Genomic DNA, 25,269 nt, shown 5'->3' on the forward strand with positions numbered 1-25,269 from the left:
ATCATTAAGAATCATTTACATTTTTTGTTAGAATTTTAAACTATTACCTGTAGAAAATAATTATTTTTTGCTATACGTTTTTTAATTACTTGTACCTATAATTTTTATTTTTTTATTACCAATTTTTTTCCAGTTTTAGACTGGTCACAAGTTTGTGAAAAGTATTATTATTTTTTGTAAAATTTTTATTAATTTTTGATTTAACAAAAGATTTTTAACAAAATTATAATCACATGCATCTCAAAAGTATAATTTTTTAGTAAGTTTTTATAAAATTATTTTTCGAAAAATTTTTACGAATTTTGTATTTAAAAATTTTTTTACGAGAATTGGAAACTAATTGGAAACGCGTTCCTTTTAATATAAATTTTCCTTATTATTTTTACTACATACACCTAAATATCACTTTGCCATGTAATCAGCTACTCAAGTCAGTCGCAATATTGCTTCCGTGGCGCCTAAAATACCGCTTATAAATTAGCCACAAAGTATGCATTATATCTTTGAATTTCCAAACTTTGTTAGAGTTCCACGAAATTGCATTCATTACAATTCCAATTTCATGGCTGACTAGCTGAAACTGTCAACAGTTCAAGGACGCCAAACGATGCGATTGCGTTGAAAGCGCCTATAAATATGTTTACATCCATTTATAATACATGCACAGAATGTAGATGGTTGTTTTATTTTGGTTGCCAACAACAGCAGCCAAACGACGAATATGGCAGCAAAATTTTTGAAAAGAAAACGACAAATTCAAAATAAGAAATTTAACGAAAATTCTCGAGTTTTACAATTTCATAGCTGAACAAAGTTAAATTTATTACATTAGAAATTAAATTACCTCATTGCAGCAGGAGCGCTACGGTGCTCGTTGTACACTATGCATACTTTTAGGTGCTGTTTTAATTTTTCATACAACATGCTATGCAGCTGTCACAGCACTCACGCCCTTCGCCGGCCTACAAAAAGTGTGAGCATTTACTAGGAAATATCACAACTGTTATAAATCGCAATGACATGGGCTGACATGACTGCCAGGTGTGACAGGTGTGAACTAAATCGAAGTGATGGCACGAGGTAGAGCGCATCAAGTAAAGTGCGCTGGGAGGAGAATTATGGTGGTAGTCGAAAAGTGTAGGAAGCATTACAAGTAGCGTACGGCACTGGGGGTCGGGCTAAAAGCTTTGCCAAAATGAAAATTTCTGTGCAAATTTGCCAACAAAATACTTGTCAGTAGAATATATTAGTTTATAAGCTTGCATGGGTGTGTACGTGTCTGTGTATGTGTGTGTGTGTATATGAGTATATGCGCCGAAAATTGAATTACCGTCAACGCCAAACGATGAGTGAAAATGTTTAGCCAGCGCGCACTGATACACACTTCTCTTCGGAAAATATAGTTATGCTGCCACATTCAATTGCATACTTTTTGGCGAATTCCCAGAAGCACAAAATTTCGTCAGCTCTGAAGCCTTACAAATATGTTGCATTTCATTTCGAAGTAGTAGCATACCTAAGGAGCTCGGCTACTTTTATTGCCAAAGTTTTGGCAAAAAATGTTGGCTTCCGCCTTAAAGTATGCATAGCACACATAGCCTGTGTAGTTTTTGGTGAGAAATTTGGAGAAATACTGTTTTAGGTACGCAACGCGTGCGCTTAGGAGCAGCGTTAACTTGCTGATTTTAATACATTTTTTGCTGAATCAAATAAGAATCAAAAAAATGAGAGATCAAAAATCCATTTATGCTTGTGCTTAAATCAAATTTCAAACTTTCAAGTGCTTTTGGAGGACTTGAGAACTGCTCGTCGGTTCGTTTTTTCTGCCAGGATCAAACTGTGACTTAAGGGGGTAGTATGGTATTTTTTTTTTTTTAATTTTTTTTTTTTTTTTTTTTTTTAAATTATTCTATAACATCTTAAGATTATTGTGTGAAAGTTTGAAGTGCATTAGAGTAAAATTGACAAAGACACAAAGGATTAAGTATCTACCTCTCCAACCGGATTTCGCGCTGTAAAAATCTTCACAAATCTTTAAACGCGTTTTTCTCACACTTGCCTTTTTTACGGTCGGTGTCCACTGTAGATTCATATCTACTGCACCGATTCTTTTCAAATTTGGTTTTTTTGTTTCTTTACTTTATTCACGAGGTAATGACGTCGAGTTTTTTTTTTTTTTTTAATTTTGTCATATTTTAAAACAACAAAGTTTTCAAGTTTTTTTTATGAAAAATCGGTGTTTTGACTTCAAAGCGCTTTAAAAAATTTAAAAAAAAAAAAAAAAAAAAAAAATTCGACGTTGTTACCTGCGAAACTTTATTAGCTGATGAAATCAATTTGGTTTTTTGATTTTAGTTGATCCAGTAATGAGTTCTGAGGGACACCGCAATAAAACTTTTTTATGAGACGTCCGCGAAGATTCGCTGCCACCAACTCATTTCTTCATAAAAATCAATGAAAATTTCACACAATATTCTTTAAATATGACTTTATAAAGAAGTAATTTTAAAATTTTGAATAAATCAACTGTGTCGACAAAAAAAATTTCGAAAAATATGCTTGTTTTACACCGAATTAACCATACAACCCCCTTAACTAAAATCGCAAAATTTCTGTTTCTACTATTGTAGATTTTTCTAAAGAAAATAATATCTCATTTTTGAAGAGTTTGAATCCATTCCAAGTATATGACAAGAAGCTGAGCTGCAATATTATAAATCACTTTCATTATCATCATCATTATTTCCTTTTTCTACGATTTGCTCATAAGCTCTCCTTTTCGTTATTGCTTTCGTGTGTCTGTTATATCGCATTTCAGCGCCTGTAGTATTCGGCGTCGCCAATGTCCAAACGTTGCTATCAAATATATTCCACGGAGTGTTTTCTTTTTGTTTTTTTGTCATTAAAAATATAAGTTTAAAGTAGGAGAATTTGTTTCACCATAATATTGGGTCTTGAATTTCTGACCAAAGAAAAAGGGGATCATGTCTCTGTAGGACTCAACATTGATAGATATTACCACTCCAAAACTCATCACCACCCCAAAACTCGCCCTAATTGGTCTCTCTTTGAAAATGAATTGGCTTTTCGACGATCATATGCGGCTTTTTCGTTCTCCAGATGTGGCAGTTTTGCTTGCTAACAAGGCAGGCGAGTTGAAAATGCATTTTGTCAGAAGAGATGGGTTTGAGTTATTTTCATTAGACACATTTTCTGGGCTAAACAACATTCGCTTTGGAAAAACGTTTGCAATATTTGCAACAAAGGCCAACTCTAGCACAATCACGCATTAAAATGTAAACTAACAAATGGGCTAAAACGGATCTCGAGAAGGCAAGCACGGGAAGACTTTTCACTTAACCCAAGAGTTTTGCTCTCCATGAAATCAAATCACCTCCAAACGCGGCGCAAAACATAAAATATACTCTAGAACGAACTCACCAGATGCACCAACCCTAAAAAAATTCTCGAAAAATGAATTTAAAGCAGTGATAAAAAAACTTAAAAAAGAAGGCCCCTGGATATGAACTCATAACAGGCGAAGTACTGAAACAACTCACAGATGAAAGATTTAATTTCCTTACGTACATATACAATTCTATTACACTATCTAAAGCTATTATCTTTTTAAACAGTTGGCTTAAATAGCTGACGCACGCTTTGCGTTTTGTTTCACTGTCAAACATCTTCAGTTCGGTCTATAATTTAACCATGAATCGTCATACAAACGAACAACGCTTGCAAATCAATGAATTTTATTATAAAAATGCGGGTTCTGTTAAGAAAGTTTATCGCGCGCTTCTTGCATTTTATGGTCAGTTTAATCGATACACTCAAGCGGCTATTCGAGCTATTTTGACTAAATTTAGAACCAAATTTACATTATTGGACATCAAACCCCCAACACGCTTACGTAGAGTGCGGACTGAAGAAAATATCGCAGCTGTATCGGCCAGTGTTCATGATGACTATCAATTATCGATTCGTCGCGTTCGCAGCAATTGGGCCTCTGTTACTCAACAACGTGGAAAATTTTGCGAAAGGAATTAGGTGTGAAATACAGCTGGTGCAAGAACTGAAGCCTACTGCAACGCAGAATTTTTAGAAAGTTGGCCGAAGATCCACTTTTTTATCGAAAAATTGTGTTCAACGACGAAGCTCATTTTTGGATCAATGGGTACGTAAATAAGCAGAATTGTCGATTTTTTAGTGAAGATCAGCCAGAAGAATTGCAAGAGCTACCAATGTATCAATGTACCCAGAAAAGGTCACAGTTTGGTGCGGTTTATGGGCTAGAGGTATCATTGGACCGTACTTCTTCAAAGATGCTGCGAATCGCATGACACGTGGTTTCAGCAAGACCGTGCCACATGCCACACAGCACGCGTAACAATTGACTGGTTGAGAGGCGAGTTCGGTGAACATTTTATTTCACGTTCGGGACCTGTCAATTGGCCACCAAGATCGTGCCATATAACGCCTTTAGACTATTTTTTGTGGGGCTATGTTAAAGCTCATGTCTATTCAGACAAACCTGCTTCAATTCACGCATTGGGAAACAACATTAAAGCATTTATATGTGAGATACCGGCCGAAACATTGGAAAGAGTATGCCAAAATTGGACTAAGCGGATGGGTCATTTGAAGCGCAGTAGCGGTCAACATTTGCATGAAATAATCTTCAAACAGTAAATTATATGAACTGTACTATCGATTTAAATAAAAATTGTATGCAGTTTTCTGAATTTTACGTGTGTTTTTTTGAAAAACTTTCCTATAGCTCTTAACTTTCACCCTTTAGTTTTGATCCCCCAGAATGGAAATTAGCTCAAGTAAAGATTATGCTCAAACCAAGAAAAAGGGCCAACGAAGTTGGAATCATATCGGCCCATCAGCACATTGTCAATTGCCTCTAAAGAAATGAAATCCCTTTTCCTCAGAAGAATGTTGCCTATACTTTTAGACAGAAATACCTATAGTCTCAAATCATTCGGTTGCAGGAAAAAAACACAGTACCATCGAATAAGTCCATAGACTCATAAAAGCACACAAAAAGCATTTGAGCAAAAAAACAAAATGTTGCACAGCGGCTCGATAAATCTCAAGCCTTTGACTGCGGCTTACATGATGACTAACTCTATAAAATAAAAGGCACTCTACCAATTAATAATTACATATTTACTAAGCCCTACTTCGAAAGTCGGTATTTCTTTGTCAAACAGGTCAAGGCACTATGTGTAAGCTTAGCTGGTGCAGGCCAAGGCAGTATTATCGGCCCCATCCTATATCTGCAAAATTTATCGTACCTACATACTATACATTCTACCAGCTTCTGAAGAAACAATAGCTAGAAAGTTCGCACAGTTGACTCCCACTGCCATGTGACCTTCCAAAAACTACAGGAAGAACTTGATAAAATAACTCATTGTTTGAAAAAGTGAAGCATTAAGCCAAAAGAGACAAAATCTTCCCTAGTCACTTTTACATTAAATCGAAAAACTTCACCACCCGTTAAGCTCAACATCACCCAAGAACCAAACGCTATGTGCCGATGGTCAGGTTTCCAAGCATCTTCCCAGTGCAGATGTATGCCAATTGTCTATGTGTAGAGATAAACTTAGACAGAAATATCCGGAACGAGCGAATCGCCATTCTATGGCGTAATGTGAGATCAAATCCTCACTGCTCCTTGAGTGTATCGAGAAACTTAATCTACTAGGCACGAACAATTGCATCTGGTTAATTTGGTATAACTTGGAAAGAAACGCAGACGCCGCAATCTAGCCTTAAATAGGATTGCTATGGAGCAACACACCATCAAGGAGAAGCTAAGAAGTGAAGAGCTGAGCCTAAGGAAAGTTTGCTGTCACCAAACATTGGGGCTTCGCGATGCAAAATCCCTACTGAGAGGTTACAGCCAAAAGAGGTTTAATAAACTCAAAATCCTCCCCAAAGATAAACTGGGAGTTCTCGCGTACATTCTCACAAACCACTGCAGACTGCTAAGTCATCTGCATCGGTATTTGGTCTACGGACTCTGCGACCAATCTCAAGAGACTCCAATGCATCTTCTACTGGGCCACAGCGCAGAAGGTTGAGACAGCTGAACCAACTGCAGCCAGAAGGAAGGCACTTACGCTTAATCCAACCCAACTCGGTGTTGAGTTTAATAAGGGAACTGGGTCTAGATGAGGTATTGTGATGAGTGGAGGACACAAAGGACCATGAGGTCAATAATATACTTAATCATCCCCTAAACTAACGTCACAAAATATCACGGCAAGCATCTTGATAGCAAGCCTACATGGATAACCCATATTTTAACCAAACGGAAGGCTCTAGAAATAAACCGCAGAAGCTTAAATTAGTTACTGCATCGACATTCTCATATTTCTATCGATAGCAAGCTTTCACTTTACTCAGCTATTTTGAAACCGATATGAACATATGACATTCAACTCAGGGGCACTGCAGCTATATTCAAACATCAAAATACTTCAAAGATTCCAGTCGAAAACTCTCAGAATGATTTGAAACTGTCCTTATTATATCACAAATGCACAGATTCAAATAATTGAAGAAATAGCAAAATATGCCACTTCACACGACTCCAATCGCACTGGAAACCTCTTGTCACAAAAATAATTGCAAACCCCATAATATTCATCAAACCCAAGAGAAAGTATACAAAAGACCTCATATGATAATAAATTATTTATCATAAAATTAGTAAATTTTTTAAATTTTTTCAGATCATTTTATCGTGTCTAAGTGCCTTAAAAGTTGCCTCAAAACTGTTCTAAATTCATTCAACAAAGAATAAATCCCTTTTTTCTCAACAAGTTTAGAAATCCACCATTTAAAACTCTTCCATTGCATTATCCGCATCTCTTCCCCTTCTCATCTGATTTATTACGATTTCTATCAGCAAAAATAACAGCATTTTATGCGCTCACATTCAATTTATGCCAATATTGAAATCATTTTTATGGCAACAACAATAAATTACTCATACGCCATGTGCGCTTCCAAAACAGTATCACCCATGGCTGCTAGCCACCCAAGTACAAGCAAGCAGCGACCAGCACCAGCAACCTGTATTGCATAACAAATCAACGACTATTGCATCAGCAGCTGGCAGTGTTTTTAAATGTGGCTGGCTATGAAGTTTAAGGCTCATTAAAGCAAAAGCGAAGCTAAAAAGCGTAAATAAAGCAGGGAAGGTGGTAGTGTAAGCGGAATATTCAAAGCAAAATAAGAGTGAAACTGCAAAACTGTGTCTGAGCGAGTGGTCACTTGCAAGCAGCAGACCATAAAATGACTGAAGTGTAGTGCAATTTCTTGCGATTTCCTGAGTTTACATTTTCTAAACTGGCTGGTGTTGCAGTTTTATTATGAGTATTTTCCTCAAATGAAGATAAATGGCTTGACTGTTTCAAACACATGCACACACACACAGTCACATACACGCATTTACGCTCACCAATATATGCTGCTAACGTCTGTTGCCTGACAGCTGAGTGAAATGCCTTGGTATAAGCAGGTAGCAACACGTAAATGTTGCCCACTTTTAGGCGCACTGGAGTGTTTAGTTTAGCGTGCAGTTTCGGCAGCAGTCTCGCAGATAAATCATTTTGGCAGGTGAAATGCAGTGGAAATAACTGCAACAAGCAACGTGAAATGAAATATGAAGAGCAAAAATGAAGGTTATCTGCTTAGTTAGCTCGGTTCATTAGTTTACCGTGTGGGCAGCTAATTTGTTACACTACCAGTGCAGGCAGTTAAACGAGCGTGAAAATGAAACGAAATAAAAATTTTGAGTGCACAGTATTGCGTTGGCAACTTAATTGTTTCTCTAGAGAAGTACCAAACAAAAGCTATCCATCTTGGAATTAACCCTTTGGGGACGTGAGCCCCTCGACGAGCGATCGTCGCTAAGGACGAGAGATATTAGAGTCCACAATAAAGAAAATAAATACGTTCAACGTTATAAAGACTCAGTTTTTATTTAACACAAGAAAAAGTTTTCATAAAATCAAAAACGGATTTCACTTCTGCTTGACGAAGTAATGCCGTCATCTTCCGTCCTATCAGATTCAAAGCAATTTTCGTCAGAACTGTCACTATCTAACGTATCATTTCTTCAGACTGAATCGAAGAACCGAAATTCGTTCTAACTCTACCGTCGTCTCACATCGTAAGTTACATTATAAGGAAGATAAAACTTCATCGCTGTTGACCCCTAATGTCTTTGAATGAAACGTGACTCTTTTACTATAGCTATGCGTATCTTATCGCTCAGAACTACAGACGTCGCGAGCTTTGCAGCTACGAACTAATTTGGGCGGCTATATGCCAACACGCGTCCCCCAAGGGTTAAAACTTGTCACCCTGCATGCGACATACCTACCGCCGCATCCACCAGCAGCACGTATTGCAGCGCATAATTTTCAGTGTTTGAGTGTTTGTATTCATTCATAAGAGATGACCCTGCTAGTGAAGTAGTTGGTGCTTGAGTAGTGCGTCCAATTTGCTTGGCTGTCTTTTGTGATTGGAGCTCTCCGAAGTCAAACATTCCTTGTGATTTTGGACCATAATTCTTTTAGCACGTAGGCATTCGCGGATCCTGATTGCAAAAATGTGGGGATCAATGCCCAATTCTCGAATCAGGTCTCTTGCTTACCGCAATATGATCGATTTGCCATCAGTACTTCAATCATAGGGTATATATGTAGTTTGATGGATCATTTTACGCTAGAACTTGGTTACGGGTGAAGTTGATAAAATTCAGTCCTTCAGCAGAGGAATTTGAATTTCTCAGCAAAGACTACTTCTTTCGCTAATTTGCAGATAAAGTCGATCAAACACTCCCATATTTCTGAATAGATTACCTATTAGACGACTCAACCAATACCAATTTTAGGAATTTCCTATATGTTTCTTTAAAATAACTTAAAAAATCTGTAAACCACATAACTTCTCTTTTCGTATCTTATCTCATATTTTCCTTATTATATCTTTTTAGGTAAGTTGCTGTTAGTTTTTGAACCGAAGGTAATAAATCTACATATGGGCTTTACAAAGTAAGTATTTCATTAAAAAAAATTGTTGGTAATTGACACTCAAAAGATGGAATATACTGGATGTTGTAAGCAGTAGCAGCCTAAGCCGAATTAAGAAGGAACCGAGTATTTAATATGGTATTTCTGGCACTGCATTCTATGACTTCCGAAGATATAGAAAGTATTTTCGCCTGATTTTCGACTCTTAAAAAAACACGAATAAACTGCTTAAGTTCTGCATTATTTTCAAACTAAGCCCTCTTTAATTATTTAATTTGTGTATTAAAGACCAAATGTAAAGTTCTTAAACTCTCCATACGAACACTTGGTATCAGTATGGATCCATTTCTGGTCTATGTGCGATTCCACGAAACCTAACCGAAGGTTTTAGATTTTTTAAAATTTCAATAAAGTCAAAATATTTCATCTAAGTTTTCACAAGAAAGAACGTAACTGCCTTGTTTTTGCTTGGAAATAAAAACAAAAATAGAAATGTAAGCCTGTATATAAACACAGAATTTAAACTCGAGGTAATCTAATTTATTTTCGAATGAAATCGTTCCATGTCAAATGATCCACATATTTTTAACATTTTAGAGAAGTTTACTGAATAGTGGTAGTATTTGTAGGCCTCATGTAAACTCAAAAAATAAAAAAAAATAAAAATTATTTAGAGATTTATTCAACGTTGAAAATTTTGGTATAGAATTTTCAAAGACAGGTCTTCAAGACTTCAAAAAATTGTTTTGCCTCTTAAAAAAGTAAAAATCGCCGTACAGCTGCTTCCTAATGTACGTAGCAATGCTTCACTCGAGTTTTAAATAGCCTTACTATATATACATATTTGTGTATGTAATAGCCTACATGTTTACTAGTGCTTCACTAGAGCAGTATTTCTCACTGATTTTCAAAGGTTCGCTGTACGTATTTTATTATAGCTCGAAAAGTTATGGGAAAAATATGATGAAACCTAGTGATGATGAAACCTAACTGAGCACAGCCACAGTCTGCTTTTCAAGATCGGAAAATAAATATATATTTGTTTTTATTTCTTACAAAAGTTTTTTACAAAAATGTATAGTCTTTTTTATCTCATTTTAAGTTACAAAAAGTGTTACTGAAAAATTAAAACTAAAAAAATATTGTTGGACAGAAAATATTCAAAATGTTCAACAGAAAATATTCAAAAGGTTGAACAGAAAATATTCAAAATGTTTAACAGAAATTAAAAGAATAATATCAGAGCGCGGCTTTAAAAAAAAATTTTTTTTCTTAAAGTTGTTTTTACGAAAAACTAAATTTTTTTCCTAACTTTTTTTTACAAATTATATGTATGTCTGAAAAATTAAAAATAAAAATTTTAAAAGCAAAACAAGAAAACAATATCAAATGAACAACGACAATGGGCTGTTTAAAAAACAAAAAAAACATAAAATTGTTTTTACTAAAGATTGACTTTTTTCACAAAATTTTGCTAACAAATTATGTACAAATCTGAAAAATTACAAATAAAATAAAAAATTTAAATATTCAAAGGAAAATAGGAAATCAATATCTGTAGACTATTATGTAGACTGAAATATGAAAAGAAAAAGGTTTCTTATTAGATTTGATTTTACAAAACGCGAAATTTTTTCCAACAAAAGTATTTTAGAAATCATATATAAATCTAAAATAAAAAAATTTTTGAAAATATTGAAAAGAAAATAATATCAGAAGGCGTTTTTCAAAAATGGAAAAAAATGATTTGTTTAACTTTTTTTTCAAAAAAATAAAAAGAAATCTAAAAAATATAAACTAAAAATTGTGAAAATACTACAACGAACGGAAAATATTTTACAAAGAAAAGTTTTAAAAAATTAAAATTACAAAAATAAAAACTAAAGATATGTTAAAAAAAAACATCAGGAAGTTGTTCTTCAAAAATGAAAAATATTTTTCTTTATTATTACAAGAAGTTGAATATTTTCAAAAAAATATTTTTTTTAATTATATATTGAAAATGCGAAAAAAAAACAAAATCAGGTCGTTAGTTCCCAAAAATGAAAAATTAATGATTTTTTTTTAAATGTTACAAACAATTAAATATTTTCGAAAACATATTTTTTTAATTATATATAAATCTGAAAAGCAGCGGCAGGCTAATCACCTACCCTGTCAGAAAGGGATTAACGTAACCAAAGTAAGGTCTTGTCGAGGCTTTACGCTCCCGAGAGGAGTGAACAAGGAGAAAAAAAATAAATCTGAAAAAGTAGAAATAAAGAAATGATTCATATGTTGAAAAGAAAATAAAAAATAATATCCGAAGCGAATAAAAAGATGATTTTTCGCCCAAAACTGGGGTTCTCTTCCAAACGATTCGAAGCCCAGTCAGCGAACAAACGGCGTTGTCTATGGTCATTATCTTTGAGCTCCTGGGTCAGTTGGATCTTGTACGGGTGTAGGCCCAAGCCCCGACGCAAAATTCGCCAAGTTGAAGTCTGCGAAAGTCAAGGCCAAGTTCTTGTGCACGGCGAGGAATAGACTGCCTCGGGTTCTGCTGTACACTTTCACGGACCGCGGCAATGTTCTTGGCTGATCTTGCGTTCCTTGAACGTACAGGTGTTGGCTGATTGTTTACTGATCCGGTCGTCTCAAATTTGGCTACCAAACGTTGAAGAGTCGACTTTGAAGGGCCACCACGTCTACCGAAAAATGGGCGGAATGCGCGCAACGTTTGCGTTAATGAACAGTCATTTTGATAATAAAGTTTTATAATTTGAACGTGCTGTTCAATCGTGTAACTTGCCATGATGATTTGGCATAAGCAACTGAATAATAAACAAAAGATTTGACAGATGTCACCAAAACAAAATGGCTGCCACAGGGCGCCAAAATCGACCCGCGCCAATTGAAAAACCCTTTATATACAAATCTGAATATAAGACAACATTCAAAATTAAAAAAAAATTCTTCCCCAAATTATGAATTTCCTAATTGTTTTCCTTTTACTTAATTTTTTCTTTTAAATAAACTAAAGCCTAAAAAACACCAATTTTCACAAAAATTTACTAGAATGTTCAAAATATTGTAATCACTTGACATAGAATCGCCCAGTGGCCTTTAATTCTTTTCCAAGCTTGTGCTATCTAATACTCACTATATTTCACATATTTTGTTAAACATTCCCGGTGAGATCAGCTCTTTTGGATGCTACACATCAAATGGCTACTCGTCTGCGCACGAATTTAGAAAAAACAATGTTTATGTTTCGCGTTAAAGGTTCATTCATGCCAACTTTTTGGGTTGTTTGAAATTTATCCTTTTCCAAGTCCATTAATAAAATACATCAATATGAGCAGATGGTAATTTAACAGAAATTAGTTGAAGGACGGGAATTGAAAAGGTTTAGTTTGAAATAACAGGCGTTATACCTAATGGCATATTAGGACTAGAGAAACGAAGAGAGGTTCATTGCGATAACACAGTTTGACTAAGACGCCTTCTTGAAACATTCAGTGTACTGGCTGAATCTTGCCAGTTGCTTTAAGTCAATATTGGTCAACTTATTAAAGTTTCAACTTCCTTCTTCTTCTCAACTAGGGCGACAAAAGCTTACGAGATTTGGCCGAGTGTAGCAAAGTAATAGCAATTCTATTAAGTAGTATTTTGCACCAAAATATACATAAATTTTCATGTTACCGGCTCACTACTTCAAAAGGTAAAAGCGAAAATTTTAATTTCAAACAAATGCATCGCGAACTGCTGCCTTCTTAGCCTAATACAAGCAACATGCGAATGTCCAAACTTCAACAAACTCGAGTGCTCATAAAAACCTTTATCAAACGCCAAATAAAAGTGAGTTATTGAGCTTAGTTCTACTTCACATGCATAAGCAAATATTTGGGAGTAAATTTTATGGCTTTGTTGTGCATAACAAAATTGAGTTTCCTACACCAAAGCGTGCTCCACTGCTTATCAAATTTATATGTTAAATCTACTTTAAGCTGCCTTGCAACACTGCCCCACATGCATTGCATGCTATGCATTTTTATGTCTCCATATCGGTGAACCCACTCACCACTTAGCATGCATTTAATTCCATATGGCGCTCCAGCGAATGCAAGTAATTTCAACGATTTCCGTATGCAATAAAATTTTTAGTAAAAATATACATATCTACATTTGCTAAAACATAAAAAAACACGCCACCTACTGCATACAATTTCCTATAAATATCTAACTGTATTTGTATGCATGAACTTCCGCTCGTTAAATTGCTCTCCAAACGTCAAGCACCGCAATATTCGTGCAATGTAAATGTTACGTATACGACTGGGCATTCCACACCCGCTTTTTGTTTTAACAGTCACGGAAATCAAATAAATCAGCTTATCGCTCGTTGAGTATAGTTGAAGTGTTCACTATTTTATTGCTGTTAGATTTTCTAAGCGCTTCAAATGTGTTGAATATAATATAGTTTTGTTGGAAATACTGGACAGAAATTTAAATGGCCATTGAGCGCAATGAAAACATAAAAATTTGTGCAAAGCTTGCGTTAAAATCTACTATATTTTAAAATTTAAATTCAGTTAAATTTTTCACTCCTGAAGACTTTGTAATTTTTTAGAATTGCATAGTTTATTTTAGGGTGGTGCATAACTGAGGAGTTTTGATAAAGTAACTTTGCTCTTTCTGTCGGCGATCTTAATGAAATACTTGAACTCGTAGTCATGTAAAGTTTAATTAAAATATGAAAGTTTTTTTTATGAAAAATTCAGATTTATTGATATAAAAGCAAAAACTGTTAATGGTAAATAAGTAATTTTGTCAAAAGTTCATTGATACACTTAAATATGTATGCTGGGTTACAGGGTGAGTCGCCCTAGATACTTTGGGATTTTCTTATTTAGTCATAAGTGAAAAGTCGTAAATTCTGATCTTTATCACGCATACATTTTTAACTGTCAGGCTCGGTTCAAATTTTATTGATGAGTTTTATAATTGAAATACCCTTTAATTAAAATCTAAAAACAATAAGACCTTTTAACTAACATTTCAAAGAAGTGAACGTACAAGAAATAAAAAAATATTATTTAATATATCCTCTGAAATCGTATTGTACATCATGCTATTATTAGCAAAATATTCTAAAATTATCTAGATAATAATACGCTTAGGTATTTAGGACGGCTCTCCCGGTAACCCTGTATATGCAAACCTTTGACCGATACTTGAATAAAATTAAATTTTTTACGTATTCAAGGTGCGTAGCATTGAAGTAATTGCTGTTAAAACAATTGATCAAAAATCTGATTTGAAAATTTAAACTGCTTATTTTTCCATTATTAATCACACATAAAATAGAAATATAAAAGCACAATGAATTAAGAAAAATAAGAATGTGATAAGGGCAAAATATTCATGTTGAAGTTAATTGAAATATGTATTTTCTCATCAAAATCTTTTAATTATTTTATTTCTATTTATAATTGTTTAATATATATACATATTACATGTTACAATAAAAATTATAAACAAAATAAGTACATTAAAAGAGTTGTGCTGGCCTAAATATAAATAAAATAAAAATTAAAACTCTATTCCCTGGGGCTATAAAAAATACACTTTTGTTCTGACCAAAATAATATTAAATGAAATAAGCCTTGAAATTTGGCTAGTCAAATTCCTTTATTTATTTAAAGTAGTAAGAAATATTTGAAGATTTGAAAAAGTGTGATAAGCAAATAAAAGCCAAACTTCTATTTTCTAGGATTAAAAAATTGCATTTATAAAAAACAAATTTGCCTTAAAATATGCCTATTTTAATTTTTTTATTTAGTTAAAATAGTGAAAAATAAATGAAAAAGATGACAAAATTTTTTTGTTTTAAAGTTGAAAGCTTTCTAACATTGGAAACAGGTTTAATTAGATTGTTTTTATTATTGCTTTATTTATTAGATGTATTAAGAATATATTATGTATAAATACAAACCCAACAAATATCCAAATACAAACAAAGTGTACTAGTGACCAGTGCTTCGTTTTTATTTAGAATTATTAATAGAAAAAATTAAAAAATAATAATAATAAAACAATAATAGAAAAAATATAATTATTTTTCTTTTACCAACAAAGTTCTATTGTTCTTAATAAAAACAATAAAAATGGAATATAGTGTCTCTTAAGAATTTTAGTTTGGCAAAGGAAATATTTAAAAAATAAAAAAAAATTATTAAACTATTTTCAAAAATTTAGCAAAGTTTTTTATCACATATCTAAAAAATTAACAAATATAAATTTTGCTTGTGAGACTTTAATTTTGACAAAATAAATCCGTAAAAATAAGCAAAAATAAAACAATTTAGCAAATTGAACATTTCAAAATTTTTAGAAAAAAAAATTCAAAATTTTGTGAAAACAAATTTTGCAATATTTTTTATTAAATTTTCTTTTTATTCTAAAGAATATTAAAGAAAATTTATTGAAGATTTTATTTCATAAATAGACTTGGATGTGGCGCAATGTAGGATATTATGCAAACAAACTTTAATAAACAATTTTCTTCCTAAGGCTATAAACAAAAAATAAATAAAAACAAAAGATTTCATAACACAGAAGTTCTTAAAAGAATTGATGTGTTGCTTAAAAGCTTTCTTAAAATATTTGTATTATAAATGAATATTTAATTAACTATAATTAAGAGCAAATTTATGGGCACGACTCTCAAAAAAAAGATAATAAATAAATGAAAAAAAAGTTCCTTGATATAAAATTATTTTCAAAAATTTTGTGTTGTCTGAAGTTTTCTGAAAGTCAGTATTCAAAACTTCGTAGAAATTACACTGTGCGACAAAAAAAAAAATTAAATATACTTTTATGGAGACCTAGTACAACTTGTAGGTATAGTAAAACTAAGAAAAATGGTATAGGAGAAATTTCCAATACACCCCCAAAATCTCATTTTATGACCATAAAACCATTTTTCAGTAGGTTGATGTGAAGAATCACTCCTAACTTCGCCAATTTCCATCCGATTTCGAATTTGTTTTTTTAGTTCGAAAGAACAAAAACAAGCCTTTTTGACAGTGTGTTGACAATTTTTCTGAAATGACAACTGACGAGACTGTAGACGGAAGTATTTGGAATTTTTTTATTTTTTCTCAATTTTTTCAACTTTGACATAATTTTTTCGATATTATCCGATATTGAGGATTTTTTTTAGTACCCTACTGTTATAGTAAATTTAATTTTGCATCGAATGAGCTATATTTGACTGTAATTGAATTAAAATTAATAGAGTTGTGTGAGTTTTAAGATTTTATTTTTTTTTTTTTACTAATTTGGTACGTAGGTATAACTTACGCTAAATGGGAATAAGGACGTGTTTTGATGCGTTATTATAGATACGTAATATTTACTGGAGTATATATGTATACATAAGAGTACACTGTACTGCATACAACAGAACTGGTTAGAACTTAAAATATCTGACATATTATCACACATTTTTTTTTCAATAGAAATATGAAAAAGCTCCCAACTGTACCAAAGTTCACACTGTACATTGATTAACAAAAGAAGTTTGTTATTATAATTTAACCTTATTAAAACGTCAAAGTTTTATTGTTTGTTTCATTGAAATTCAAGAGATATAAATGAAAACGTTGCCAGAAAAGTCGAATTTCTCAATATTCTCCGATAAAGTGGCATTATCAGCCTGATCATAAACCAGATGATTGTTATTTTTATAAAACGGACGTAAACGGTCATCATTATAAAGCTCGAAAGCACATAAGGTATGCTGATGTTGCAACTGTTAAGAACCCCGTAGTCTTGGACGATATGATTGACTCAACTGCAGGAACTGAAGGAAGTTCAACTCATTGCTGATGATGATCAAATTGATAACAATAAACCTGATGATGAAGAGTACTTTCCGTCTGGTTCTAAGTCTTCAGAACGACACATTGTATCAAATTCAGATTTTCAAGATCTTTCTCGTGATTTACTTCTATCGGGAAGACAACCTGAAACGCTCGCTTCTCGATTTAAACAATGGAATTTAGTTGATGACGACTTCAGATGAATGATGATGATCGAGTTTCTTACAGAGAAGTATTCAAAACTGATGAAGAGAATGGCAAATGTACCGTACCATACTAAACTCCAAAGGGCCGTTTCCAATGCATTTTTAAGATTGTGCTGCACTGCACAATACTCCAATAAAAATATAAAAATTATGTGTTTATAATGACACTTGTTATCATTTTCATTCTTCGATGCCTACATACCAAATTAGTAAAAAAAATAATAAAATCTTAAAACTCACACAACTCTATTAATTTTAATTCAATTACAGTCAAATATAGCTCATTCGATGCAAAATTAAATTTACTATAACAGTAGGGTACTAAAAAAAATCCTCAATATCGGATAATATCGAAAAAATTATGTCAAAGTTGAAAAAATAGAGAAAAAATAAAAAAATTCCAAATACTTCCGTCTACAGTCTCGTCAGTTGTCATTTCAGAAAAATTGTCAACACACTGTCAAAAAGGCTTGTTTTTGTTCTTTCGAACTAAAAAAAACAAATTCGAAATCGGATGGAAATTGGCGAAGTTAGGAGTGATTCTTCACATCAACCTACTGAAAAATGGTTTTATGGTCATAAAATGAGATTTTGGGGGTGTATTGGAAATTTCTCCTATACCATTTTTCTTAGTTTTACTATACCTACAAGTTGTACTAGGTCTCCATAAAAGTATAAAATCACTGTCGCACAGTGTTATGTGAAATAATATAATTTTAAAGAATAATTTTCTTCACGAAATCACAAACAAAAAGCCGAAAAAAAATTGCATGACAGACATTAAAAAAAATGGTTCATAGTTTTCTTAAGCTTTAGGAAAGTCTTATCCTCATATTATGAAAGAATTTTGAAAACTTAAGGAAATATTTCAAAACGAATTTCTCAAAAATTATTAAGTTTCGCGAAAATTATTAAATTTCACGAAAAAAACTAAAAATTGCTGGATGTACACTTTGTATTTTTAATTTCAAATTTTTGTAAAATTATTCGTAATTTTATTAAAAATATTTAAATGAATGAATCTTAAGAACTTAAGAAAATATTACGGAATGAATTTAGCTACAATCGAGGAGTTTTTGGCCAGAAGCACAACTAAGGAAGTATAAGTGTATAAGTATCAGAATCTCAAAACAATTTTCCGAATGGATATTGTTCGAAATACGAATTCATCAAAAAATTGCAGTCTGGGCTCATGGTTTTCTTAAAATATTTATGTGACCGGAAAACAAGTTGGAAAAAATTTTACGGCAGAAATTGTATGACAGGAATTTTTTTCTTCGTTCATGGTTTTGTTAAAGTTGTATCGAAATCTTATATTAAAAAGAATTTTGGGGACTTAAGGAATTAAAGAAATCTTACGAAATGAATTTAACGAAAATTTACCCTCACAAAGTTCTAAAAAAAACTGGAAATTAAAAATAGCATGACATACCTGTACATTGTTTTCAAAATGGCAATTTGTTATTGAAATGTTTGTGATTTTCTTAAAATATTTATATCAATGAATCTTACAATCAGTATCGGAAGCTTTGCCGACATAATCGTAGCATAACAAAATATTTTAAAATTATTTTTGTATTAAAATAAATTATTTGAATTTTATCTATAAAGAGAAAGTTAAGTAGGGATATAATTAAAAAAAATTGCATGTTTATAAAAAATTTCAATACTGAAAACCTAACTTTTTCGTTTTAGAAATACGAAAATATTAAAAAAAATTTAAAATAGTCAAGAGAGTGGTTCATTGGTAAACAAGAGTTTTAAAAATTTCCTTTTTTAATGTTTATTAGTATAATTGAAGCACAACTCAATTCTATTGAGATTACAATTGCCAATTTAAATGTGTTAAAATTATAAAAATTCCAATAAATCTTATTCCGTACTGCAAGACAGCAATATTTGAAATTTTTCGGATACTTAAAAAGCTTGTTTAACGTAAACCGGCAGAAATTCGCCTTCTTGAAAATCCGAAGTGGCCCCTACGGAAGATTTGCACAAAAGATTGCGCAAATTTCGAAAGAAGAATAAATTAATTTAATTAAAATGGAATGGCATCAATCACCGTTTCTATTCAGTCTGCAGTCAATAAGATTGAACACCGAACTTCGAAAAAACGATGAATAGCCATAAAAGTTAAATGTATTTTCTGCCGTTTTTCATGGTATTCATAGACATTCAATTTCATTAGAACCTGCTAATGCCCGTCGCCTGCACAAATCTCACTTAATTCATTAAATTCAGCACTTTTACGTTTTCACCTTTTGCCTTTTGTGAACTTACACAACAATCGCATAGAATTGTTGCTGCATGAGCTGCCGGCGAAGATTTGGCGCCTTGGAGTATGCCATGATAAATTGCTGAATTATTTGAGCAAATTGCTTTGCGCAAATGAGAAAGTAATAGGACTATGAATAAGTTCGTGCGGTTTTTTTTCGAAATTTGAAACTTTATTGACGTAAAATGGTTACAAATTTAATATTCAAAATATTGTCCATCGCTTACTACTACTTTTTCCCATCTTTCTGGCAATTCACGGATTCCCTTTGTGAAAAATTCGGTCGGTTTTGCCGCAATCCACGAATCGATCCATTTTTTGACTTCATCGTAATTACGGAAGTGCTGGTCAGCCAGGCCATGTTGCATCGATCGGAAGAGATAGTAATCGGATGGCGCAAGGTCTGGACTATACGGCGGGTGGGGTAGGACATCCCATTTGAGCGTTTCTAAGTATGTTTTGACCACTTGTGCAACATGTGGCCGAGCATTGTCATGTTGCAAAATAACTTTGTCGTGTCTATCGGCGTATTGCGGCCGTTTTTCTCGCAGTGCTCGGCTCAAACGCATCAATTGTCGTCGGTAGACATCCCCCGTAATCGTTTCATTCGGTTTCAGTAGCTCATAATACACAACACCCAGCTGGTCCCACCAGATACACAGCATAACCTTCAGGCCATGAATATTCTGCGCCGACGTCGATGTTGAAGCATGGCCAGGGTATCCATACGTTGCCCGACGTTTTGGATTGTCGTAATGGACCCACTTTTCATCGCCAGTCACAATTCGATGCAAAAAACCCTTTCTTTTGTGCCGTTGAAGCAGTTGTTCGCATGCCATAAAACGGCGTTCAACGTCTCTTGGCTTCAATTCATACGGCACCCAATGGCCTACCTTTCGGATCATTCCCATGGCTTTTAAACGTTTGGAAATGGTTGATTGATCAACTCCCAAAGTTTTTGCAACCTCTTCTTGCGTTTGAGCCGGATCTTGATCGAGCAATTCCTCCAATTCGGTATCCATGAACTTTGGCGGCGCACCCTCGCGTTCTTCGTCTTCCAAGCCAAAATCACCACTTTTAAAGCGTGCAAACCACTTCTGGCACGTTCGCTCAGATAGAGCATGCTCACCATAAACTTCCACCAAGATACGATGACTTTCGGCTGCTTTTTTCTTCATATTAAAATAATGAAGAAGAATTCCCCGCAAAAACACATTATTTGGCACGAAATTCGACATTTTCAAGTGTGGTAAAAATATTGTTGTTTACGCTTCAAATAAAAAACTTATACTGACGTTTGTGCCTTACGACAGTAGCTCTCCAATGAATGTTTGGAAATGTGGATCGATGGAATAATAATCAAGTTACGCCATCTGTTGTAAAACCGCACGAACTTATAAATAGACCTATTAGATAACTAATAGGGGAGAATAGGAAGGCATGCAGAATATTCGAAGGTAAAAGGAATACTAATTGGGCTTCAAGTAAATAAAATTAAATAAAATGTTAGTGTAATTAAAAAAAAAAAAATAATGGAAAATCTAATCATTAATGTTATTGGATCAGGCAGATATAAGCAGAAACAATTTAGAATAGCAGTTTCTGGAAACAATTGACAACTGCTAAAACAAACTTTTTGATGCAATGTATATTCAAATAAATTTCTTTGATTTGTGTTCTTTAAATTATTGTAAAATGGAGTTTGCTATGTATGGATAACGGTGTAGGTATATGCAATTTTCACCAGCTGCTAATCTACCTTTATTAAATATTATTTCAAATTAGATAGCTATTTAACTTATCTCAGTCAATTACAGTGTTTGAAAATAGAAGAGAAACCTGAAAAGAGGAACCAGGAAATCTCATCGCTCTTCCCTATTATATTATTACATCAACAGCTCTGGCTGCCAGGCCTGTTGAACATCTCATAATGGCGTCCAAATGGCACTTTAGTGCTACTTGGGGAGTGTCAGAGTGGAACTTAAACTATTTCACGTGCCTACCTATACCAGTGTTCTGGAATCTAACTTGATAATTTCTGTTTCAATTTTGTTCATATTGTACTGAAAAATCTCTGCTTCCTTTTCTACTGAGGATTATAAGGATTTCATAGTCATTTGTGCTTCAGAAAGGAATTGTTTTTGGCGCAACCTGGATAAATTTTATCTTCTCACATCCTACCTTTATATGGTTTTTATCGCACTAAAGGAGTAAATATTAGAAAATGGAAGTCTGAAACATTTAATATTAAACGTTTAAACTATTTTCTACTCTCTACGAATATAAACTATTGTCCCCTAATTAACAGTATTTGAAAATAGACAACATCGCCGTGATTGCTTAAGTCAAATGGAACTAGACACAATTAATTGCTTTAATATTATGGAGAGAATGAGTAGGCGGCCGCCGTAGCCGAATGAGTCGGTGCGCGACTACCATTCGCAATTCACTGAGAGAACGTCGGTTCGAATCTCGCTGAAACACCAAAATTAAGAAAACCATTTTTCTAATAGCGGTCGCTCCTTGGCAGGCAATGGCAAACCTCCGAGTGTATTTCTGCCATGAAAAAGCTCCCCATAAAAATATCTGCCGTTCGGAGTCGGCTTAAAACTGTAGGTCCCTCCATTTGTGGAACAACATCAAAATACGCACACCACAAAGAGGAGGAGGAGCTCGGCCAAACAGCCAAAACGGGTGTATGCGCCAATTATATATATAATATATATATATGCGCAAATTGGCAACATTGATGCCAACATTACCAAGATCTAGATGTTTCATAACCAAACCAGCTTTAACGAATTAAGTAATATGATGACGACTTAAAGCTTCTAAGTAAAAGAGATGTAAAAAATATTGAATTGGCAACACCGTCCACCTAATCAAACTGACTTCATTATAAATTTAAACAATTAATTGACTATTCAGTAATAGACTTCAAAATAAAAATATTTAGTAAATAAAAAATAAAATAGAATTTAAATTAAATGTAAACTTTAAATTAAATCAAAATTAATTAAATTTTAATTTAATTTTAAATTCTATCCAATCATAACTTTATATTGGGATGAAACTGGATAAAGCACTTTGGAGTTTATTGAAAATTGGCGGCATTGTCATATAGAAATGTTGTTCTTTTTTAATGAAAATCCAAAGATTTTTTAGCAAACCTAATTTTGTATAATGATCGCACAAAAAGATTCATAATTTGCAATTATTGTTAAAGAAAACCATATGTGTGGCGCCTTAAAAAAAAAAAAATAATTGGCGCGTACACTTCTGTTAGGTGTTTGGCCGAGCTCCTCCTCCTCTTTGTGTGGCGCCTTAAGGTTGTTAAATCTAATGATAAAAAGTAGCTAGAAATATTAAATTCTACTTATTTATTTACGTAATTTACAGTTTTTGAAAATGGACAACAGTGCTTTTATTTTCGGAATGAATTTTTGTAAAACTATTTTATTATACAGTCATAATTTTTCAAATAATTGGAAAAATTTAAGCAGCAAGTCATGCTCATTTAAAACATCTGAAAATCAGCAACAATGCTATACTTTTCAGAATGAATTTTTGTGTAAGTATTTTACTGAATTATCATAAAAGATCAAATGGGTAAGATAATGTAGAACTTCTGAAAATCGACAACAGCGCTTTAATTTTCGGTATGAATATTTACAAAAGCATTTTATTCAAATTCCATATTTTTTCAAATAGTTGGAAAAATTTAAGCAGCTCATGCCGTTTAAAACATCTGAAAAATTAGCAACAGCGCTATTATTTTTCATTGAAGTTTTAAGGGAATTTTCGTAATTAGATAAATAGTTAAACATTTAATATTTTCAAAAATTTTACTGAATGCCTTTGAAAGATCAAAAAGGTTGAATTACTTATGCAAAAACTATTCCCAAACACCAGAAGCAAGTCACACTATCTGCATTAAACATCTGAAAGTTATCAACAGCGCTATTATTTTCAGAGCGAATTTTGGTAAAAAAATGTTTCATGCCATTTGAAACATATGAAAATTAGCAACAGCGCTGTTATTTTCAGCGTAAATTTTAATAAAAATATTGTATTGAAATTTCATAAAAGGTTACAGATTTCGAATTGCTTTCGAAAAAGTATGCCTATTTACCAGAACCAAGTCTTATCAACAGCATTAAACATCTGAAAAGTGGCAGCATCTGTTTTATATTAGCATCTAAATTTTTTATGCAATATAAAATATTTATAAATTGCTGCTCACTTTAAATTATTTTCTAAAAATGATGGCGTTCAAAATTAATTCTATTTCAATCACTTGAAAATTGACAACAGTGCAGTCACATTAAAATTAAGTATGTGAAAATTGGCAACCTAGAATGCGCCACACTATATGTACATCCATTTCGTGTGCGTCAAATGATTTTCTCATTATATTATTTCGCTCAACTATGTGCAATTTGCTTGCAATTCTATCTCACTATTGACTATCTCCCTTCCTATCAGTGCTCACCCACGCCATTGCCCTTACACAGGCAATGAGGCATGACTTATGAAATATTTCCGGCATTTGATTGTGTAGAAATATCTAAATCACGAAATCAATGATAGAAATTCAATTGCCATTCAACCTTCGTATGTATGGACGCTAGTGCTACACAGATGCACGTGAGCATGCATGCGCACACATACATACATATACTTGCATGCACTTATGGGATTACATATTTTTTTCTTATATCCATCCATCAGTGCATGTATGTATGTATGTCGCTTTATGGCTATCTAGGTAAATGCTTTGCAGAAATGCAATCAGGTGCGAAATTGCTATTATTGGTGAAATTCAAGCATAACTTTTGGCGCTTTGGCAATAATTCAGAATTACATGCTGAACGATTTTTGTGGTGGCACGTTTGAGTAGTTTTCGCAAAAGATTGAATGGTAAATGATTTGTTAGAAATAAAGGCGCATGAAATTCGTATAAATTCAAATATGTGGCTAAAGTTAAAGCATACTTTCAGGCATTGAAATTCGAATATTCAATATTTATTTACTATTTAAGTTCATATGAGTATGTAAACCTGTATACTGTAATTTAGACTAAAATTCGTAATAGTTAAGCATTTATGTGGTGATTTGAAGTGCAAAACCGCAAATTCTTTAGGTAAAATTTCTGGCATTATGAGCATAGCGCAGGTTGATGAAGAATATAGATGGGATGTAAATATAATTTTGCAGTATTAATATGCCACTGTTTATTTAATACTATTGCGAATAAGTTTATCAACCGCTGAGAGCATTTAAATTGCATAAATAAATAGCAGAAAGCAGAAAATTGCTGTATTTCACAAAATATGTAGAAATTTTAAGAAAAATTGAATAAAGAGACACACAAACTCTTTAAAGCTTTTATAAATTCAAAATGAATTATGTCCAAAAACTATGTTCATGCCAATAAAATATTTTTAAATGGATATTTTCATATTAATCTAGGCGCCAATTGTAATGATATTGTTTTATAGAGAAAATCAGAAACTTTTCTTTTCACACTTTTTAACTAATTGTTTTTATTTCGGTATCCTAGAGAAAGCAAATATTCTGTTCGATCTCCACTGCAGTCTTTAAATATTGAAATTATAAAAAAACTTGTTTGCTTAAGGCGGCTGTTCTTCGTTCACTATTATTGGGTATTCTAATATGTTTGTACATACTCTGTGACTCAGAATTTATTAAATTATAAATTAGCCAAGTTTTAGGAGCGGCTTTTATTTGCCTTTGCTTTAGCGTGACCGTGCATAAATTAGGCGAAAATATGGCAGTTGCCTATTTTTAGGCGCGAGTGTAATGTACTATTTTTCAAGCCACTTTTTATTTGTTTTTGA

At 32.9% G+C, this 25,269-nt stretch overlaps 1 protein-coding gene across 3 annotated transcripts in view; it reads left to right on the plus strand.

Annotated features, from left to right (window-relative positions):
• LOC128858839 (uncharacterized PE-PGRS family protein PE_PGRS46-like) overlaps positions 1-10,280 on the plus strand; it is a 142,394-nt gene extending 132,114 nt beyond the window's left edge. For all 3 annotated transcript variants that reach the window (XM_054095362.1, XM_054095364.1, XM_054095363.1), the window contains exon 3: positions 9,026-10,280. In XM_054095362.1, coding sequence (XP_053951337.1) covers positions 9,026-9,087 — 62 coding nt within the window. In that variant the 3' untranslated portion in view covers positions 9,088-10,280. The remainder of the gene's footprint in view (positions 1-9,025) is intronic.
• Positions 10,281-25,269: the final 14,989 nt, after the last annotated feature.

This window comes from Anastrepha ludens, chromosome 3 (assembly GCF_028408465.1).
Source record: "Anastrepha ludens isolate Willacy chromosome 3, idAnaLude1.1, whole genome shotgun sequence".
Taxonomy (NCBI): domain Eukaryota; kingdom Metazoa; phylum Arthropoda; class Insecta; order Diptera; family Tephritidae; genus Anastrepha; species Anastrepha ludens.